The sequence below is a fragment of the Astatotilapia calliptera genome, chromosome 23 (assembly GCF_900246225.1).
Source record: "Astatotilapia calliptera chromosome 23, fAstCal1.2, whole genome shotgun sequence".
NCBI classification, from domain to species: domain Eukaryota; kingdom Metazoa; phylum Chordata; class Actinopteri; order Cichliformes; family Cichlidae; genus Astatotilapia; species Astatotilapia calliptera.
The window spans coordinates 3,728,592-3,749,199 of record NC_039323.1 but is presented as its reverse complement, the minus strand read 5'-3'; the positions used below and the strand labels follow the sequence as shown (position 1 = coordinate 3,749,199).

Below are 20,608 nucleotides of genomic sequence, written 5' to 3'. Positions count from 1 at the left end.
GAACCATGTAACTAGAGATGAACCAAACTGTTCAGTTTTATCTAACTCTGTTTTAATAAAGGCTGTGACCCCTGCTATAGAGTCTGACAGCTGCAGGGATTATATACAAATATTCAACTATCCCAGAATTAAACCAGGTCTAAATAAAAAGGAGTGAGTATCACTACAAGGTTAACTCAGTGGTGCTAATGCTACAGTTTGATATCAGCAAACACCGAGCGCATACATTGATGTGACACCACAGCCATGCTATCATTCAAACACTGATAACAGCATAAATCGAATTAAATCGGGACTTGATGAGAGCTTCTGAGTATCACTAGAAATATTATAAACAGTCGTCTTTGTACCACAGTTTGCTTTCAGTAAACACCGAGAGCATTCACTGTTAGCATAGCACATCCATGTTAGCAGTGTATAACTGGATGGATTAGCATATTAGCACAGATATCAATAAAGGACTACCGTATTAAATAGTTTTACTAACCTCAGGCAGACGGACAGGCGCTCTGCAGGTGGGATTGAGCGCCTGTAGTTGGTGTTTAAGCGGGCGATGCTGGGACCGACGAGGGAAAGCAGGTCCTCAAACTGGCCGACGGTGATAGCGCTGGAATCGGCCGTCATCCAGGCGCAGCTCCTGGAGCAAGTGGTGAAACTCACCAAACTGCTCATGCCTCTGGAGGACCTGATGGACCCAGGTACGGCGAGGACGTCTTTTACGCCGCTGCTCTGCTCTCCACAGTACATAGAGAAGGGAGACTCTCTCTTCAAGCGCTAGCTCGATAGCTGCCATCTTGCAAAGATACCAGTCTGGCACAACTCCCTCCCACATTCCTCATGCAAGCGTTAAAACACAGACAGCTATTTTAGTTAGGAGCTCTTCTTTTCTGCTCCCATCATCTTCATCCTTCTTACCCTACCTCTTACATCCTCCTCTGTTACACCAAACATATCCACTCGCTCCACCCACTCCACCCTACCTGCACTCTTTTTCACATGTTTTGTGCACTTTCCCTTGCTTTGGATGGTTGACCCCAAGTATTAAAATTCTTCCTCCTTCACTGTTACACCTGTCTCCCTCTCATTCACACACTGCTGACTTTTATTCCTTTTCTCTCCAGTGCATACCTGCACCTCTCCAGGCCATCTTCCACCTTCTTCCTATTCGTGTCATCTTTGAACGTCATAGTCCATCTCTGCAAGCAAGAATGATCTCAGATGTAATCTCACCCCCAACTTAAACCCATATGTCCCTCCAGCTGCACCTCACCACTGTCTTACTGTCTTCATACATTTTTTTCTAATGCATGTTACAAAAAGGTTAAAGGTATAAAGTTTATGCTTTATTCTCCTGTTTTGAAGGCAGTCTTTGGGTTGCATAACATTGTTACAAATCCATAATAATAAAAAAAAACATTACACAACTTAATGCATAGTTAATACAAAGATCAGAACTTAAACGGCCCCCATACAGTCCGGGCCGAATTTAAAGAAATGCCATATTAACAGGACTTGTCTGTCAAGCTTTCCACACATTCATGATTTTGTACTGCCGATTTATTAGTGGGTAGAGGCTGAATCTCAGTCTCAGTAAGAATGAAAATTGTACATGTCACTGAACTTGTAGTTTGAGTCATTTACTTTACTGTGGGGCAAACTTTTGCTGGCAACAAGAGGTCGAGGGTTATCTAGTATTTCAGGACTGTCAGTCTCCTCTGGCACATTGGCACGCCTGGATGATGTCGGGGAGCCACCGGTGAAAGACACACTGGCACTTTGTGCATGATGTGACCATGTGTTTGAGGCTGTACCAGTCAGGGACAAGTCTTCACCAAAGGAGGAGCATCCGGGAACGTTAAAAGAGTCGAGGCTGAAGGACGAGGAGGCAGAGCTGACGTGAGCTGCTCGGGGTTCGTGGAGATTGAGTTTGGAGACCAGTGGTTTGCCGACTGTTACTTGCTGCCTTTCTTGCACTTCCTCATCCATGTTGGAGTAGGTGTAATGAAGGCATATTGTGAATGTGAGCTCCCTCTATAAAGACAGTAAAAAGCACAATTTGTTTTGGGGTTCTTTTTAGCAGTTATGAAAAAGTATCGGCTTCAGTCTTCCTGATTTTTAAGTGAGCTGCAGCAGGCTTGGCATTGGAAACGACTGCTCTGAGGTCATAAATAGAAGAACTTATTGTAAAAATAGGGAAAAATGACAGACCTTGAGTCTCTGCAGGCTGCGGATGTGCGTGTAGAGACTGTGGGTTTCTGGTGAAGGAAGCTCCTCTTTTATCAATGATAAACAGCCAGCTTCCAGTAGAGACTCCTGATTGCTCTTCTTCAAATCAATGTCCACATCCTGCAAAAGTGATACGAAAACTCTGTAAAGCTCAGTGCATTTTCAATTAGATGCTTGTGCTTTAAGGAGCTGCAGCAGCAAATTTAGTCCTGGGTAAAATCTTGTCTGTTCTGTATTGAATCACAAGCTTTTTAAATCTAAGTGGAATAATGTGTCACACACCTCAGGGAAATCGGTAAGCTGAGCCGAGCAGGAGACTATTTCATCGGGTTTGTCAAGTATCCGAGTGTAGATGACCATGACGTTGGAGAATTCTGCAGCAAATCCAAGCTGAACCTTCACTCCACAGTCAAACTGGAGGTAACGGCTTTCAGGGAGAACTGTGAAATAAATAAATAAATAAATAAATACGAGTAGAAATGTGCCTTTTGAAATATTTCATCATTTCAGTTAATACTTTTTTTTACCATGTGCAATAGCCCACTGCAGGTTTCGAGCTGAAGAGGATGCAGAACACTGAGAAACCTGTATCCTGTCAGTGAGGGAGCGTCTTTCAGAGAGATTACTGCGGAGCTCCAGCGCCTGCCGCCCTCGTGTGATTACACAGCGACCCATGTCTGAGAAGAAAAAACAAGCTTTAATATTGGGAGCACAGATGTGACGTGTCTATTTTTCTGTTGCAGGACATTATTTTTGTTTAAAACACTTTAATAATAGGACTAATATGCATTTTAAAAAGGGTCATAGATGATCTTAGAGCTTTAAATAACTGGAAGAAATCAATTTAATAGTTTTTCTTGCAGGCTGTGTCACTAGATCTTAAATCTGTCATAAGACTAAACAGGCCATAAAATCAACAAATAATTGTAAAGATATTTAAAATAGAAATGATGCATTCGGTTTGCAGTTATAGTTTGCACCATTCAGTGTGGTTTACCCCAAAGGGTTCACAGTTTTTTCATGCTGCAGCATGTGTAAGTGGGATATGACTGGACCTGCAACATCCTCCTTGTTAAACAGCATTTAGTGGTCTTTCAGGTTTCTCTTCATATCCACGTTGGCATATTGCTACACCTTGACTCAATCCATCTAAGTCTGGTAAATGTTGCCAATGAGTCAACATGCATGATAAGTACTTACATGAAAAATCAGTGAGTACCTCCCCACTGACCCCCTTGGAATCAGCTTTTCTTCCTCCAATAACTTTGATAAATTACAATGAAGCCATGAAAAAATTTACCTTCGTTCTATGAGCCATTTCCGGGTCACATGCATGTTAAAAACATAAAAGTGGCTTTAATAACGGTGCTCACAGTTCACACACATTACAAAGCTTCACCAAGGGTTCGAGCATCGTGCCAAAATCGAAAGGAATCAGTTTGTTGTTGATGCTCCCAAAGTAGGAGATGGATATGCAAATTTATCCCAGCATTTCAGTAAGTGTCAGGAATAATCATTTCTCACTCCTCACACGACTTTGCAGAATTCCTGCAAAATGAAGGATGTTGAACTGTTTTCACAGTTGAAATAACTTGAAAAGAAAAGCGAATGGACTGTAAGTTTTGTGAAGACGTTTCACGGCGCATCCAAGAGACATCTTCACTTCTAAAACCGTCGGAGGTGTTTAAACCCTGTTGGGGTTATCCCTTAAAAGGGTCGTTGACCCACTATTAATCGCGCTTTATCACATTAGCCAAGACATGTCTCAGTGACACCTTGCCTCATCCTATCATGTGACCCATTATAGTAAACTGACGCAATATTTTGGGGGAGCTTGCAAAGGATCTCAAGACTGCACTGTAGGTGGCCAACAGCTGGTGTCAGTACCCAGCCACTCTGTTCAATGATTGTTATTCACAGTGGACACAAATGGCCCCTTTTACTCCTCTTTCAAATCTTCTGTCTTTGAGTTCCAAAATGTGAACATTGGCATCCTCGAAAGAGTGACCTTTATCCTTTAGGTGCAGGTGTGCAGCTTAGTCTTGTCCTAAGGACTTAAGAAAATCTGCAGGAGCAGTGCGGCACTGCCAGAGCAGTCTACTCTGAACGTGAAGCCAAACTGAAATTAGATATGTTTTTAAAATTTTTTTAGTTGAGGAATATTGCGATTATATCGTACAGATTGTTGAGTGCTCTACCTTCAGCCACTCTGTCGAGCATAACGGTGACCTTCTCGTCTTCACAAACTCGCTGTTTGAGGAAGTTTATGAAGATGCCATTTGACACGTCTTCCCTCTTCACCTCATACGCTTCAGCGTCTACGCATCTAAAAGACAGCAACTTTCACATGAGTTTGACCTTGTAGCCTGAAGTAGAAATACACAATAAGTGCTAGAAAACAACACCCGATACTAAAGAAATTCAAAACTGAACCGCATTTAGGACTGGGAGCTTACGTGGCATAACCAAACACTATATTTGCTGTGACCTTCAGCAGTCCAGGCTGCACGATGACATCATCGTGTGGGTTTCTGAAAAAGAAAACGGACAAACAGATTCAGAGGGTCTGCGCTGATTATAATTTCATTAAATAAAAACAAAACAAAACATACCTTTTGCGACACATGTCCAGCAGGAATACATTAAGACCAGTCTTTTTCTCCTGCATCTTTGTGAGTATATTCTGTACACACAAGCAGTGCTCTGATGTGTAGGAGACCGGAGCGTCAATGGGAACCATGAAGCTGTTTCCATAGTTCTCATAGCCATGACCAGCAAAATATAGCAAACCTTCAGAAGTAAAGAAAAACAGATGCAATTATTTATCCTAGTTGTATTCTTTTTTTAAAATTAAAAGTAGATTTTACAAACACAGTGCTGCATTTATTTTATCAGTAAAGCGCAGCGCAGTCGCTCAAATTGGACAGACGTATGCAGCAGACGTACCGTAGACTCCTTTGTCAAGCAGCAACAGGAACTCAGTAACAGCGCTGTGCATCTCCTGCCAGTTGAGATCGAGCAAAGAAACCACCTTGAAGTCCAACTGTCGAAGAAGGTTGGTCAACTCGTGGACGTCAGAAATGGGAGCACACAGCTGCGTGTGGTAAATGTAGTTCATGTTACCAATCAGAAGAGCGACTTTGTCTGTGGCTGTGGACAGGAAGAGAATGAGCAATGAAATCCACCACAAATCGACAAAAGTAAGACTCGGTATTTGTCTGTTTGCTTGCGTAAATTCACCATAAACGTCCTTGGCAGATGGGGGCGAACTGGCTAGCGGATGTGTTCCTGGTAGGTAGGTTTTGTGGACTTCCTGTGACTCTGAGAACACCAAAAGAAAAAAACATGCTGTGTTATCTGATAACTAACAGTTTGTTTAACATCTCGTTTTCACTTCTGTAAAGCCTGGTAACCAGACTTACTGTGTACTTCACATTAACCCAATTAACCACAGCTATCAGTAGCTGTTTTTTAGGTTACACATGCACACTATCTATAAATACCACTTTTTAATTACCTGTTATATTTAAAAAGAGGAATCAAAGTCAGACAGGACATAGGAATTACAATACTGCGGTAGTTCCTCTAAATATTCTACCAGAAATTAAAGAGTACCTAGACCGCGGTCAACCTCTACCCAGGAGGCGTCAGTGACAGAACTGGGGCCTGCATGAAAGGGGAAAACAAGAACAGTTACCACAGCACGGTACTGCGATTTTGTAACTATACAAATGTGAAGTGTCAGACTTATTGTAATGTGCTTTTACTTATTTACTTCATGCAAATATATAAACATTTTAACATTAAGAGCTTACTAAATTTTCTCATTTATGTTTACATTCCTAATTTAGAAAATACAAACAATGGCTCACCGATGGTGACTGTTGCCGTGCTGCTCCACACCTCATGATACAAATTGAACACCTTGCAGGTGTACTCTCCTCTGTGTGCTGTGGTCACACATGGGATCTGCACAGATACAAAACATACGCCACATAGAGCATTAAGCTGACATCAAGCTACAACCTGCAGAGACGGAAAATGAATGTGGAAGTGCTATAAACTTGTAACTCCTAAGTGAGTATGGGCACAAAAGTGATTCCCGGTACATGGAGTGATTTGGATCCTTACTGATAGTCACATCCCTCGTGGGAGACCAAAAAGCCATCACGTGACAGCCAAAATGTAAATATTTAGGTTTTAAAATGCAGAACCCAGAAACCAATAGATGCTCACGTGCCTATCTCCATCTTTTATATACAGTCTATAACCGATATAACAATCAGCTGCATTTTAATGTCAAAGTTTTAAAAAAAATTAAAGGTGTTGCAGACATGTGACATTTTGTTACAAATGTTAAATGGACTGATTCTTATATTTATACTTTACTTGAGTAGAAGACGTCTTTTTGCTTTCTATCCAACACTCACCGAGGAATGCATCTCAGGGTTCAGTATCTTACCCAAAGAAACTATGGCATGCAGACTGGAGCAGACAGAGATTGAACTAGCAACGTTCCGATTAGTAGATAAACTAGAATACTTGCTCTATCTCCTGAGCCACCCAATTTAGGATCAAGTGAACGAGGTTCCAGTCACAGAGGTCACGCAGTCGCCACCCATCCAGTAAGCGCTGGTGGAGGTTGATATCAGTTGCTCGAGAAATTATTACTAAAGCCCAGGTCACACAGACCAGTCAGTGAACTCCCAGGAACCGCTTGCCACTAGGGAAAAATGTATTTTCCTTATCTGGTTGATAAAAATTGCTTGGATGGACATGACAGATGTGTCTACAAGCATTGCGCAGTTAATCTGTGATGTTGAGTCATAACTTCTGCTTTTAGGTGAATACGGTATTCTCTCTGCAACAAATTTCATTCCCCACACAGCTCCAGGACCCATCGCCACATAGTTGTTTTCCATCCCAACTATATCCACATGCACAAAAATACCCGTCTTTCCATCGCAAATGGTGAATATATCATATCCAGTGCGCATGACGTCACATGTAAATCCACCGTGCTCTTTAAGTGAATATAATTCAGTAGTTTTCATATCCAGTAGAGAAGCAGCTCTGTGCAGCATAGCTGTGCTGCTTACTTACCCTGAGTGAGCTCGTCTTTTGTTGTGGCATGGGCACTTTGTTGTGGTACCACTCATACTGTGCAGGTGGGTTTCCCTCTGCAGTGCACTCCAGGACTAGAGTGTCCCCCTCAGAGGCTGCCTGGGACTGCGGGCGCTGGATGATATGCAACCCGCTCACTGAACCTGGAAACAGACTGCTGCTGCAGCCTGAGAAAATTCACCAAAACATTACATGACATGCTGAAAGATAAATTAAAACAACGTCAGAGAAGCAGAAGGAAGAAGAACCTGCAGAGATGATCAAACGAACTTGAGCCCACTTGGAGAAAACAAATTTCTCTCCATGGCTTATCCTGCAGATATAGTGACCCTGGTGGGTGGGGCTTAAAGGGCAAAGAACCAGTTCTGAGGAATTTCCTGATTCCCCCAAAATCTATAAGACAAAAGAAAAAAAAATCAATATGCATAAGAGTTCATAGCTGAAACTGTATTAAGATATTAAGATGGCAAGCTATCTCATTGGCTCTGCGGGTTTATGCAGGAATCTTTTCCCTTCTTTTTATAGTCCATTAATCACAAAAATTTCAGTGACCTCCTGTTTGCCTTTGAACCACTGGTAGCCGAGTCCGGGGGGACCAGAGGCCCTGCAGGTCAATACCACATTGCTCCCAGGTGCGGCTTCCTGGGACTGCGGCTGCACTGTGATCTGAATCTGCTCTGCCACTACCACACAAACACACAACATGAGCAAATCATCAGATTTATGACACGTGCAAAACGACCAATACTGCTGTGCATATGTGAGTAAATCAGACTCATTGTAAATCAGTGGGCTCGTGCTTGCTGTTTACAATCTGCATACTACCTGCATACGGACACACCCCCATTTCTTTATATAGGGGAAACAGTTTACCTGAAGATGAAGTGGAAAGAGTTGTGATGTTGTAAGAGAGAAGCATACATCGCCGAGGCAAAAAAGAAGGAAAAAATGCGACTGGGGAAACTTAAATAATGGTGTCTGAAGTCTGAGGAGGTAGCCAGAAAAGGGGCAGCTTTCCAAAGAGGTTACACAGGCGTGATTACTCCAATTACTGGCTGAAATAACGAGGGCGCCGAATTACTTTTCCCTTGAGATGCTCACTAAAAGTTAAACTTGATATGAGAAGACTAACAGGGTATAAGAAAAATAAGAAAATGGGTAGAGGGAAAGGAGCATGTGATCTGTCAGCCGCAGATGATAAACTTACTTTATGAAACTGGACTGTAAGTGACGAATCCAGTATAGCCAGAAGTCATGTTTAATTAAAGATAGTATGAGATAAGAGATACTGGAATGTATCTTTTACATTTAAATGTGTTTAAATGTAAAGGTTAAAGCCTATACTTTACCATTAAGCATTCTGTTTTCTTTACAAGTCATTTTATTTTTAAATGTTGATGTATTTTGGGGAATTTTGTGGCTTATGGGGTTCTGGAAAACTGTCTGTAATTATCAGGGTTGGGGTTAGCCTTATTATTCGTAATAGTAGTATTTCAGTATTCATTTACGCACAGATTTGTGTGTATGCCCTGTTAGTAAATGAGGGTCAGTGGGTTTACTGTAGTCAAATGGCCTCCACAGTCACATGATTGAGATGACAGTTACAGTCATTAGAATTAAGGTAGTTCTGAAGGCAAAACTAGTGAGGTGTACCTAATAAAGCGGCTTGTGAATGTGTGTTTTACAGTTACGTGGTCTAAACAGGACTGTGTCTTCCTCCTGTTTATAAGGAAACAGTAGGCAACAGTAGCAGTAAGAAACAGACTTTGCATATATAACAGCCCAGTGACTTCTCCTTTACCTGCAGTGGTGAGGAACTGCACAGCTTCCTGGTGCTCCATCTTCCTCAGGCAGTGGAGCAGGAAGTCCAGGGAGCAGGAACGCTCAGCCAGTAATGTCAGCATGGTGCGTGCCGGGCTGCCTGCAGCAGTCAGCACCTGGAGAGAACAGCTGGTCAGCTCCCGCTCACTGCAGGAGACAGGGCAGTGTGTGATGTTAGCAGATGGTGGCATAGTCAGTCTTGAGGGGGATCCATAACCCCCCATAACCACACACCATACAGTAGAGACACGGCTTAAGTTTTAGAAACTGTGAATAAAGCGTAAAGCTACCACCTTCACGTGATGCCTTCAAGGTCTCACCTGCAGCGGAATTTCGGCTGCTCGGACACCGCGTTAGCTAGCTGCCTCCATCCACAGGTGGAGTTGTCCAACATCTTTGCCAGCTTAATTAGGATTTCGTCGCTGAGAGTACCGATGCTCCTTTTCCACTCCTCCATCTTCGTAATTCTTCACTACTAACAAAGCAGGACATCGAATTTAAACTTTAGGAGCTAAAATCGCCGAGTGACTGCGCAGTCGCGGTTTCTCTAACGCTTCTACCTCGAGGTGTGACTGACAGCGGTGATCTACAACATTGCTTTGATTGTTGAATGAATGCACTACTTATTCGCCTACGGAGCCGAAACGCCACTAACCTACGGGTTGTAAACACAGCCTCGGGTTTTCCCGTTTCTTACTTTATGAAAATCCGCCTATAACTGCACACGCCCGCGGATCATAGCACCGCCGGGAAGCAGGATGAAGACTTAACAACGAAACCCCCCGAAATTGAACTGAGTTGAACTCATACCAAACTATCAAGACGTCCATTAATAGCTGCGCCAAGTGCCGCTTCCGCTATTTTGCGCTACTAAAACCTTAGTTTTTGGGGGGATTTTAAGCCGTTAAATGAGCGCTCGACTTACCAGATTTACAACAAACCGGTGTTCAAATCTCAGATACATAGAAAGAGGAACAGAGTTACTTTTACATTAACGAGATAGATGATGCATCGTGATACAATCACTCTTCCAATCTTGCATGATTTGTTCCCCAGATGAGTCGCTTCTCATTTCGGTTCCTCGTTTCTGCAACCCCTGCTGCGCGCAGTCATTTGCATGAAGCGTTTTTATGGCAACACCACCACTGTAGCTAGTATTTAAAGATCAGCGCAATAACTATTACAAACTGCGACCCAGAGCTTTTCCTGTGACTTGGGGTTGGGCTGAAAAGCACCGACTTACCAACCGTGAACACAGCTCTACATTACAACCTAAAGTGGTGCCACATCTGGATACCTAATATCAATTAAAGCAATGGGACAAACTCAACTTTTGAATATAATTTCATTTTTATTTATAGACAGTCTGCACATTCACAAACAGGCAAAGTGATTTGCAAAAAGAAAACAAAACACCATAAACACATGTTCAAATGATTTAATCCAAGTTAAACACAATGAAATCCTTTTTTTCTACTTTTTGCCACAAAGTAACTACTCCAGAGCGTTCTAGTATACAACAGAAATGTTGAAAATTGTTACTACGACTTCATGAAAACTGGTCAAATTTGATTTAATGAAGAGTTTATCTGAAGTGAGACAATAACTTCATTAGGTTCATATGATGTTCAGTTTTTGCCTTCTTGAAGGACTCCTTTGCAGTTCACGCTGTTATATCACCACCTTTGTTTAACACAAGAGAACGTTTGCATCAAACAGAACCAGCGATGAAGAGACAAAAGTCTCTCAGCTGTCAGGTGGGATAGACTGATCCAGAAGTCCGTTTCTGTCATGGTAATTCAGTCCAGGGTGTAAAACACTGCTGTTGCCCTCAGTAAGTCCAGTGAAACCCTACAACTTCTTCCCTTTATGTAGTCTGTTGAAACGCCAAATGTTTTCCTTCCTCAGACGTTTCCAATACTCCCAAGAGTCCGACTCGAGCTCGTTCAGCTTTTTGGCTGCTCCCAGGTTTAACTGGAACAACCTGAGTGAAAGAAAAGAAAAGAAAGAAAGAAGTGAAATATAACAACTACAACAACAACTCACAAAGAAGTTCCCCGATTACTTAAGCAGTGAGTCGATATGTCTATGATACAATATCAACTAATATAAAAACCAAAAGCACTCATATTTTGGAAACGGCCAGCATTCATAATCACTGCAGGTAGAAAGGCTGTGGATGCCTTTGAGTTTAAAAATAGATGTAAAAGTTAATTCAATATAAAGAAAATTACCTACAAATGGCACAGATTTCACACAACTGCCAGCTTCTCCTAACAAGTTCTGGCCGATTGCAGACTTTTTGCTGTAAAACGAAACATCCACCAAGCTCAAATTTTTAAAAACACTGCACACATTTTATGTTTTGCCCTTGATCTCGCTAAGCTCTCCTTTTTTCCTCCTCTTCTCTTTTCCTTTATTCTCTAGCTGGTCACAGTTAGATGGCTGCCTCTCCTCAAACCTGGCTCTACTGGTTTCGTCCTGTTTAAAGGGAGTTCTTCCTTCCTGCTCTCGCCAAGTGCTGCTCATACGGTATCGTCTGATTGTTGAGGTTTCCTCTGTAATAAAGACCTTGAAAGGCCTTTATCTTTTAGTTTAAAGCAGCTTGAGGTGACTTATGAGTAGAAATGCATTTTATATTATGTATATTAAAAATACAGGCTTATTTTCTCTAGATTTCTTTAAACAGTCTTCAAGAATAGTTCTCCGGGCTTCTTAAAGGACATTCAAAGTTCTTCTTTGGATCTTGGCTGGCTTTTGTTGCATTCTCTGTCAAGATGATCCCACACTGTTTTAATAATGTTGAGTTATGGGCTCTAGGGAGGACAATCCATGACTGCATTTTTCAATCCAGATATGCTTTTATTGCATTGCATGCAATAAAAGGTCTCATCTGTTAGCTAGCTGCTAACCCATAGTTTACAAATGGTTGTGAACACTCACTGAACCTGGAACCACTTGTCGAGTGTCTTCATATACTTTCATGGACACAGTGCACAGCGTGTTGAAATATGCTATAGATGTTCAGCTGGTCCAGCTAGTTTAGCTAATAGCTCTTTTGGAATCCCAATGTTGGTCCAAAAATACTATTTTATGCCTCTCAGCGTATTATCTTTGGCATTTTTTGTAGATTCAGCTAAAGACATGGGAACAAATGCAGCATATAATAGTGAATCCCTTGCCTAAGCTGCTTTTTGTCATGCTTGAATGGTTCATGAGTCTCTGTTAAGTGGCTTAACAAAAAAAAATGGGGGAGGGGGGACAGCCAATGTCCAAAGAAAAACTTAGAAAAAGTTCCCTGGAGAAAAAACGAAATACAATAAAGACATATAGTCATAGTCCCAACTCTGTGCTTCACTATTAAGAATAAATGTACTGTGGTATAACTGCTGAACAGATGTATTCTTATCACAGTCTGTGAGCTGCAAGAGGAACTCATATTTTACTTGATAAAGCAATGCATGTCTTTTATTGAGAGGTACTGGTGTAAGTAGTTCCCCATTCACTGCCATCATTTTCAGAGGATCGCACCGTGGCTCTGATTAGTGGCACGATGTCTCATTCTGTACCTCTCGATCACTGCTGCAGCTGTGTTTCTGCTTTTAATTTAATCACTGATCTTCCACTTTGTGTTTCGATATTTATAAAGATCTGGTGTTCACAGTCATTTCAGGAGCAGGTTTATACATTTGGACTAAATGGAAATCGCACCTGCAGACAGATTTGTTTCAGGAATCACAAGTTTCCTAAGTTTTATATCAGTTTTGGAATTTTTTTGAAAACCAGTAAACTTCTGAAAAATGCCTATTAATTAATTTAAGCTAAGGAGGCACAACCAGCTTCTGGAGCCAGATGTGGACTTACTTTTCCCAGAACATCACACCATTTATTTGTTCAGTAAATGGGTAAAACTTCCACTGGATGTGTGTACAATGATGACACAACGAGGGAAAACATTAAATAAAACATTAACATAACGTGCACTCTCACCATTCAGGGTACTCCTCAGGAGGCTTCAGCTTGGGGTCTTCCCCTTGTTTGAAGATGTTGACCCCTACTGCATGAGATGTGAGTCTGACAGGGTCTTTACACACCTCTGGACCTTTCAGTTCCTCTTTCATCATGCCTTTACCCTTTCCCTTGGCCGCTAAAAAATGGAGGAAGAGATTTGTGACTCAAATTAGACTCATGTGGAATGAAAAAAAAAATCCACACAACATTTTAAATTTAATGCGATCTAAATGACACATGCATCGACATCTCCCCTTTTTGTTTTTATATAATCGCACACAGTAAAGTAAACAAGCTTGGCACACAGATGTCCTCTTTACTCACCAACTTTCTTAGCATATCCACATGTCTGTCCTCTGTTTAATATGCTCACCCTGCACAGAAACGACGTGTTGTTTCCGGTGAGGCACCGCGCTACCGGTGCTATCCGTAATAAACTGTACCGTAACATTTTTACTTTATTTTAAAAACGAACTCCACCATGCTACAATTTGACATTCAGTTTTGCCTCAACTTCCGCTTTCTGCCTCGTATTTGCCTCGTTATAAGTAGAGTACAGCACCCCCCGTGGCTGGGAAGAAACACCGCAGGACATTTTCATGCATACTTGGGTCGCTTCCTTTCACCTCCCAATAGGTGGCAGCACTGATCCTGATCCGTCTCTGTCAGAGCAGAAAGCAGAAGAAGACGACGACAAACAGCTTCTCGAACATGTCTGAGTACGCTACAGTCCAGAAAAGTGCCCTGAAATTAAAGGGTGTGGGAGATATTTCTGCTGGGAAAAAGTAAGTCTTAGTAGTATCCATGCTTAGAAGAAAATGTACGAAAAAGACATCTCTGTCAAGTCGATGAAATACTTCAAATTATGTGGTTGTGTTCGTACCAGGCTATGGTTAGCCCTTTTGCTAGTAGGAAAACAAACCTCTTTGTTCACTGAACGTGTGTGGATATGAGTAATATTACGTAATATTTGAAGAGGCCAACAAATATGAAAATAACATTTAAACGCATGCTTCGTGGCCTCAGAGCTGTTGATAGTAGAATTATGGACTGTAACAGAAGGGGTAGCTAGCTAGCTAGCTTGGCAAAAACAAAACGACCGACTAATATATACTTTCTTTTGCACGACACTGGATACACATCCCTTTTAAATGTTAAAATCTAAAATACACAAAACCAACTGACTAGTTAGTTGTTCAGAAAACAGGAGACACAAGGTTTTGAACGCTAAAGACAGATGTGTGTTACGTAATACATGATTACTGCTGTAGTTGTGGGACTTTGCAGGCCTTAAGTGCTTACAGGATCTTTGTGTATTCAAATGAAACCTGTTTTTAGTGGTATTTGACTAACATACTCAAAAAAACCCCAACTTGAATGGTATGTGCAGTACTGTGCAAGTCTTGTGGCACCTCTCATTTCTTTGTGTTTTTATTTTTATTTTTTGCTGTAATTGTTTTTTTAGTTGTGTTGATAAAATAGTTGGCCAGGTGGTATGAAGGCATTTCAAAGGTTTTTATCTCACCTTAAAAATAAGGCAAATAGAAAAGAAGAAGTTGGAGGCCTAAAAGAAAATTCATCTACAGTGGATGAATAGTATTTGAAAGTGTTGTCCTTAAGAACATCCCAAAAAGACCTGATACAGAACCTGAGAGATGGCCCTTCAGTGGATCCATCTACTGTTTGCTGAAGCTTCATCAGAATTGTACTCAGTGAAAGGGTGGCTGTCAAGTAACCAGTCTCGAAGAAGGGAAATGAGGGGGAAAAGTATATCAAATTACTCAAGAAGTGGAACAAAATCAGTGGCACCAGGTCTTATGGAGTGAAATTTTTGGTACAAATTGTTGTTAACATGTGTGGAAGAATTCAGGAGAGAAGTTAAAAATGGTTGTTTTTTTTTTTTTTATCCCAAACACAGTTAAACATTAGTAGTCACCATTGGTGCACTCGATTAAAAAAAATTGCTGCAGCTATTTCCAATTTTTCTGGCAAAACATTTTTTGAAAAAGAGGAGTGGCTCAAGACCTTTGCACAGTACTGTCCTGCATGTACATTTTCTTGCACAAAATTGGTAATAAATTATGAGGAATAATAATGGTGTTTCTCTTATTTTTAGGAAGAAAAAGAAGAACAAGGAGAGCAAGCATCGCATGGAGCAGGTCGTTACCAGCCAAAGCGATGAGGAGGTGAAAACCAAGAAAGTATATCTTGACAAAAGGACACCGGCACAGATTGCTTTTGACAAGATGCAAGAGAAACGGGTGAGTTCTTTTTCTCCAGCGTTCAAGGGATTGAATTGTGAGGGGAAACAAAGCTAACATAAGTATTAATAGATTGTAGAAGTTTCTGTTTAGGAGAAGTGAATTATTTGTAAGGTTGGGTTCAAATTTGGCCCTTTTCAGGACTGAAAAACAAACTTGAGCTGCTTGAAAACTGCAGCCAAATCTATTATTCTCTGAAGTAAATTATCTAAACTCAGAATCTCTTTTGTTGTTTAGGGCAATATTTCCTAAAGCCATCTTTATTGTCAGTATCATGAATTATAGCAGGGTTTCAATAACAAATCTGCACCAGGTCTGCCAGTGGAAAAACATCAATTGCTAATGATGTTTCACTAAGGTATTGATAATATTACCTCTAAGAGAGAGCCAACAAGCTTAGCACTGTACAATAATTCCAAACTAGTGTAGTTTTGAAATACACATTTGCCTAATAAGCAAATTCCCAGTTCATTTCTGAAAAGAGACCCAAATCCCTTTGGGAATGGCATCCAGTGTGAAAATCTGCCAAATCAACTTTGGTGCTACCTGCTGCGGTGACCACTTGTGAACAAAGGCTACGTTCACACTGCAGGTCTTAATGCTCAATTCCGATTTTTTGATCAAATCCGATTTTTTTGTCTCCTCGTTCACACTACAAATAAAATGCGACAGCAAACGCGCTCTAGTGTGAACGCTCAAAGCGGCCCGCATGCGCAAAAGAAGATGTCACACACAACGCGCTCTGTTTAGACCAAGAACAAACAGTATTGTTTGACTGATGGCCGTTAATATAAAGACTTCGGACTTTACGTTTCCCAATTTTTGCTTTAAGTTATTTTGTTATTTACATAATAATGTAAATAACCTAATAATGATCCTTATTGCTGTTTAAGAGAGGAGCGGTGCTTCAAAGGATAGCTGCAGATTTCTGTCAGAATCTGCAGATTATACAGTACAAATAAAATGTTTACGTTGTCTTCCCAACAGTTTCACTGACATCTACACTGGATGGCTAGGAAGCGTTCGCGATGTCTTCTCGGGCGCTGATAATTGGCTTCAGTCTTGTGTCGGTGACGTAAAAGGCGGATTTAATGCGACTTGACCGTTCAAACAGCAGTCGCTTTCTAAAACATCGGATATGTATCGGATTCAGTACCACATACGAAAGTGACCCAGATCGGATTTGAAAATATCGGATTTGCGCCGTTCACACTGTCATAGCATGATCGGATATGGGTCGCATAGGGTCAAAAAAATCGGATTTGATGCGCTTTCGCCTGCAGTGTGAACGTAGCCAAAGAAGCATCCAAACCTTGACTTGTTATGTAATCTGAAATAAATTCTTACTGTGTGTGTGTCAGTCAATCTTACTCCCACTAAATCCAGTAGTCTGTGTTAAGTGTTTTGGGGTTTTTTTTTCTCCCCTCTGGCAGAGATTTAAAGATTGTGAATGTGTAAAATGAAAGTTCTAATGTAAATTGTTTGGCATTACATTTCTCTCCATTTCTTTTTAACAGCAAATGGAGCGGATTTTGAACAAGGCATCAAAGACCCACAAACACAGAGTCGAGGTAAGAGCTTCCTTAACTCGGACTTTCAGAGACATAGATTTAAGACAACATTTACATAAAACTTAATATCAAAATTGCATATTTCTTAATAGAAACAGTTTGTGACATTATGTTCTTGTTTATCAGGATTTTAACCGTCACCTGGACAACCTGACAGAGCATTATGACATCCCCAAAGTCAGCTGGACCAAATAAAACCGGCGCAAATGTTCACTCTTGTTTCATCACTTGTACAAAATGTTTCTGCACCACGTTTTTTGAAATGTATATTTGTTGTTTACAATTAAAATTCATTTGATTTCAACTTCATACTGTTGTAATCCCTGGTGTTTATACAGCAGATGTTTAACCAATCATGCTAATGTGCGTGCATGTAAGCAAGGAAAAAAATTGAAATAAGACTGAATTTATTTTAATAAATGCATTTCATTTAACGGACACATGGCATAAATGGCACACATCGTGTAAACCAAAACACACGAGGTACAATGTTATGTAGTGTTTTGAAGCAACCACAATGGCACTCCGAGCTGCAATGGTATCGACTACAAGCTGAGGAGGAGTTAAAAGTATTCTGACTCTGGAAGAAAAAAAGAAAAGACTTTACATGTTTACATGTACAAAATTAAGTCATATTGATGACGAAGCTTTACTGCTGCTACTTCTTAAAACATTCCCTGTTAAGACACAAAGATAAAAGGTGTGTAGAGCTGCATCAGCTGTTTCATCCATACCAAAGGACCATGACACAGTGCACTTTGAACTCTACCAGTATGCCAGATATTACGCAAGTTGCGTCATACAACAGTATGCCAGATTTTTTTGTTGAGAGATGAAAAGTTCAGGATCCAAAAAAAAATGCTTACTCAGTTCCACATCTGATTTACTTAAATACTCTTTTCTTTTGTGTAAAAGAGTTTTGTTTTTTTTCCTTTTCCTTGGGTTGTCAGTTTACTTTGGTCCCAGCATGTCACTTGGCTTCACCCACTGGTCGAACTGCTCTTCGGTCAGATAGCCCAGCTCCACGGCCACAGCCTTCAGGGTCGAGCCTTTCTTGTGAGCCGTTTTAGCGATGGTGGCCGCCTTGTCGTACCCGATGTGTGGGTTAAGCGCTGTGACCAGCATGAGGGACTCATTCATGAGCTTGTTGATCCTCTCCGTGTTGGCCTGGATGCCCACCACGCAGTTGTTGGTGAAGGAGACGGAGGCGTCGCCGAGCAGCTGTGCGGAGTTCAGCACATTCTTCACCATCATCGGCTTGAAGACGTTGAGTTCAAAGTGTCCGTTGCTGCCTCCGACGGTGACGGCCACGTGGTTCCCCATCACCTGGGCTGCCACCATGGTCATGGCCTCACACTGGGTTGGGTTCACCTTGCCCGGCATGATGCTGCTTCCTGGCTCATTCTCTGGTAGGATGAGCTCTCCAAGGCCTGAGCGAGGTCCTGACCCCAAGAAGCGGACGTCATTGGCGATCTTCATCATGCTGACGGCCACAGTGTTGAGAGCCCCGCTCAGCTCTACCAGGGCGTCGTGAGCTGCCAGGGCTTCAAATTTGTTGGGAGCGGTTACAAACGGCAGGCCTGTGAGAGAAGCAACGGTGGAGGCTACCTTTTCAGCAAACCCAATGCGGGTGTTAAGTCCCGTTCCTACAGCCGTGCCTCCAGCTGCCAGCTCATACACCCTGGGCATGGCTGCCTTCACCCTCTCAATGCTGTATTTCACCTGCTGGACGTAACCGCTGAACTCCTGGCCCAGCGAGAGCGGCACAGCGTCCTGAGTGTGTGTGCGCCCAATTTTGATGATGTCTTTGAACTCTTCAGCCTTTGAAGCAAGTGCGTCGTGCAGAGTCTGCAGGCCGGGCAGCAGGACCTGGTGGACCTCAGTGGCTACTGCAATGTGCATGGCTGTGGGGAAGGTGTCATTGGAGCTCTGACTCTTGTTGACATGGTCATTGGGGTGAACTGGATCCTTGGAGCCCAGTTTCCCTCCCAGGATCTCAATAGCCCTGTTGCTGATCACCTCATTGACATTCATGTTAGTCTGAGTTCCAGAGCCAGTCTGCCATACCACCAGAGGGAAATGATCATCGAGCTTACCGGCTGAAACCTCATCTGCAGCCTGGACGATTGCCTCAGCTATTTTTGGATCCAGGCCGTACTCCTTGTTCACCTGAGCAGCTGCTTTCTTCAGGACACCAAAGGCCTTGATCACTTGGATGGGCATTCTCTCACTTGGTCCCCCTATCTTGAAGTTCATGGTCGATCTGACAGTTTGGGCCCCGTAGTATTTGTCGGCCGGAACCTTGAGCTCCCCAAACGTGTCCCGTTCAATCCTGTAGTCCGAGCTGGCCATTCTGGACGTGCAGATGTGGAGTTTAGAGGTAGCGCTGAGCCTCTGCAGAGTCAGGAAGTTGCAGTTAAACTGCTGAACGCGTCCTAAAGACCGAAACATGGCTTCTCACTAGAGGTGATTTCGGGGGGAGGTCAACGTTGCTTTCCACATTGTAATATGTCATTGGGTGATCAGGAAACTGATCGGCGGTCAGCCAATCGCGAGGCAAGAAAGGCGGGATTTCCGCTGTGGCTGTCGTATCACGAGAAAACGAAGAGACAGCTTCATCCGGATTAATGAAGCTTTCCAAACATCCCACAACTCTATTTCCGGTGCGACAGGGAAGTCTGTTTGACTTAAAAGAATAAAAGTCGAGAATTTAAATAATTCAGTCATTTAAAATTGAGCGTTTAATCAAACCTGAAGACGACTTTTAAATACATTTTGTTGTGAAATAAGTGATATTGGGTATGTGTGAAGCTTGTTGGGATTGATGTGCTTATATTTTTACTTTTAAGAATGTCTGTCTTACTTCGCGTTTCTGTGTTTTACTATTTGAAAAGCATAAATTATAAAGACTCTTTATTGTCATTATACAAGCATAACGAAAATGCAGCCACACCACCCTTACATGGTGCACAAAATTTCAGTAACAGCCAAATATACTGACATGTATACGCATACACATATCCACAGGTTTAAATAGTGATGCAGTGTTTAGTACTATAATCTCACAGCAGAAAGTTCCCAAGTTCAAATCATTTCACACATCCGGGGCTTTCCTGTGTTGAGTTTGCATGTTCTATCCTGGTACACTGGCTTTGCTCGACAGTCCAAAGAGGTGCATCTAAACTGAACACTGAATGTGTGCGTAAATAGTTTTCTGTGTCTATCTGTCCAGGATGTACCATGCCTTACTTCCTATGACAGCTGGGAGATTGGATAAGCAGAAGAAAATGGAGCGATACATACTTCCCCACATATGTATGTAAATGCATGTATGTATTCAAGGATATTGCACGTTTACAGACCATGAAATATGCAAATAACATAGTCATAAGTATATGTCTATAGTATGTAAACATGTGGAACTGAACTGTATAATTTTGCATATATGTATTTAGTTTGTGTAAATTTAAGCTACACTCTTAAAAACAATATTTTCGTGATTTTTTTGTTGGTGGAAAACTAAAATTTGTTTAATCGCGGCCAAAAAATGTTTATATGAAGGAAAAGATAATTTACTCTTTAATTGAGTCGTTT

At 41.7% G+C, this 20,608-nt stretch overlaps 4 protein-coding genes across 4 annotated transcripts; 1 reads left to right on the top strand and 3 right to left on the bottom strand.

The window, feature by feature from the left end:
- Positions 1-1,330: 1,330 nt before the first annotated feature.
- On the bottom strand, positions 1,331-9,998 carry malt2 (MALT paracaspase 2). The gene is made up of 16 exons (XM_026158727.1): positions 9,492-9,998; positions 9,152-9,318; positions 7,903-8,033; positions 7,599-7,743; positions 7,330-7,517; positions 6,099-6,195; positions 5,842-5,892; positions 5,467-5,547; positions 5,173-5,376; positions 4,839-5,016; positions 4,683-4,757; positions 4,425-4,552; positions 2,754-2,903; positions 2,509-2,666; positions 2,209-2,346; positions 1,331-2,031 (listed from the first exon to the last, which is right to left on the bottom strand). Exons 1-16 carry the CDS (start codon positions 9,626-9,628, stop codon positions 1,588-1,590), a joined length of 2,472 nt encoding a protein of 823 aa, XP_026014512.1. The 5' UTR covers positions 9,629-9,998; the 3' UTR covers positions 1,331-1,587.
- Positions 9,999-10,589: 591 nt separating this feature from the next.
- Positions 10,590-13,729, bottom strand: mrpl54 (mitochondrial ribosomal protein L54). The gene is made up of 3 exons (XM_026158730.1): positions 13,507-13,729; positions 13,162-13,318; positions 10,590-11,155 (listed from the first exon to the last, which is right to left on the bottom strand). The coding sequence occupies exons 1-3, from the start codon at positions 13,631-13,633 to the stop codon at positions 11,023-11,025; spliced, it is 417 nt and encodes a 138-aa protein (XP_026014515.1). The 5' UTR covers positions 13,634-13,729; the 3' UTR covers positions 10,590-11,022.
- Positions 13,730-13,804: 75 nt separating this feature from the next.
- fam32a (family with sequence similarity 32 member A) lies at positions 13,805-17,323 on the top strand. Its single transcript, XM_026158731.1, has 4 exons — positions 13,805-13,967; positions 15,299-15,443; positions 16,961-17,014; positions 17,141-17,323. The coding sequence occupies exons 1-4, from the start codon at positions 13,894-13,896 to the stop codon at positions 17,207-17,209; spliced, it is 342 nt and encodes a 113-aa protein (XP_026014516.1). The 5' UTR covers positions 13,805-13,893; the 3' UTR covers positions 17,210-17,323.
- Positions 17,324-17,404: 81 nt separating this feature from the next.
- fh (fumarate hydratase) lies at positions 17,405-19,544 on the bottom strand. The gene has a single exon (XM_026158728.1). The coding sequence runs from the start codon at positions 19,463-19,465 to the stop codon at positions 17,966-17,968; it is 1,500 nt and encodes a 499-aa protein (XP_026014513.1). The 5' UTR covers positions 19,466-19,544; the 3' UTR covers positions 17,405-17,965.
- Positions 19,545-20,608: the final 1,064 nt, after the last annotated feature.

Bases quoted from the DNA above. Each gene is read 5' to 3' on its own strand.
- fam32a (XM_026158731.1), top strand. From the start codon at position 13,894: ATGTCTGAGTACGCTACAGTCCAGAAAAGTGCCCTGAAATTAAAGGGT. The intron at 13,968-15,298 runs GTAAGTCTTAGT...TCTTATTTTTAG, and splicing joins GATATTTCTGCTGGGAAAAA to GAAGAAAAAGAAGAACAAGG. The intron at 15,444-16,960 runs GTGAGTTCTTTT...TCTTTTTAACAG, and splicing joins ACAAGATGCAAGAGAAACGG to CAAATGGAGCGGATTTTGAA.
- malt2 (XM_026158727.1), bottom strand. From the start codon at position 9,628: ATGGAGGAGTGGAAAAGGAGCATCGGTACTCTCAGCGACGAAATCCTA. The intron at 7,744-7,902 runs GTCACTGAAATT...TTTGTCTTATAG, and splicing joins GGTTCAAAGGCAAACAGGAG to ATTTTGGGGGAATCAGGAAA. The intron at 5,377-5,466 runs GTGAATTTACGC...TCCTGTCCACAG, and splicing joins ATCTGCCAAGGACGTTTATG to CCACAGACAAAGTCGCTCTT.
- mrpl54 (XM_026158730.1), bottom strand. From the start codon at position 13,633: ATGTTACGGTACAGTTTATTACGGATAGCACCGGTAGCGCGGTGCCTC. The intron at 13,319-13,506 runs GTGAGTAAAGAG...TCCATTTTTTAG, and splicing joins TGGATATGCTAAGAAAGTTG to CGGCCAAGGGAAAGGGTAAA. The intron at 11,156-13,161 runs GTGAGAGTGCAC...TCTTTCACTCAG, and splicing joins CCTGAGGAGTACCCTGAATG to GTTGTTCCAGTTAAACCTGG.
- fh (XM_026158728.1), bottom strand. From the start codon at position 19,465: ATGTTTCGGTCTTTAGGACGCGTTCAGCAGTTTAACTGCAACTTCCTG.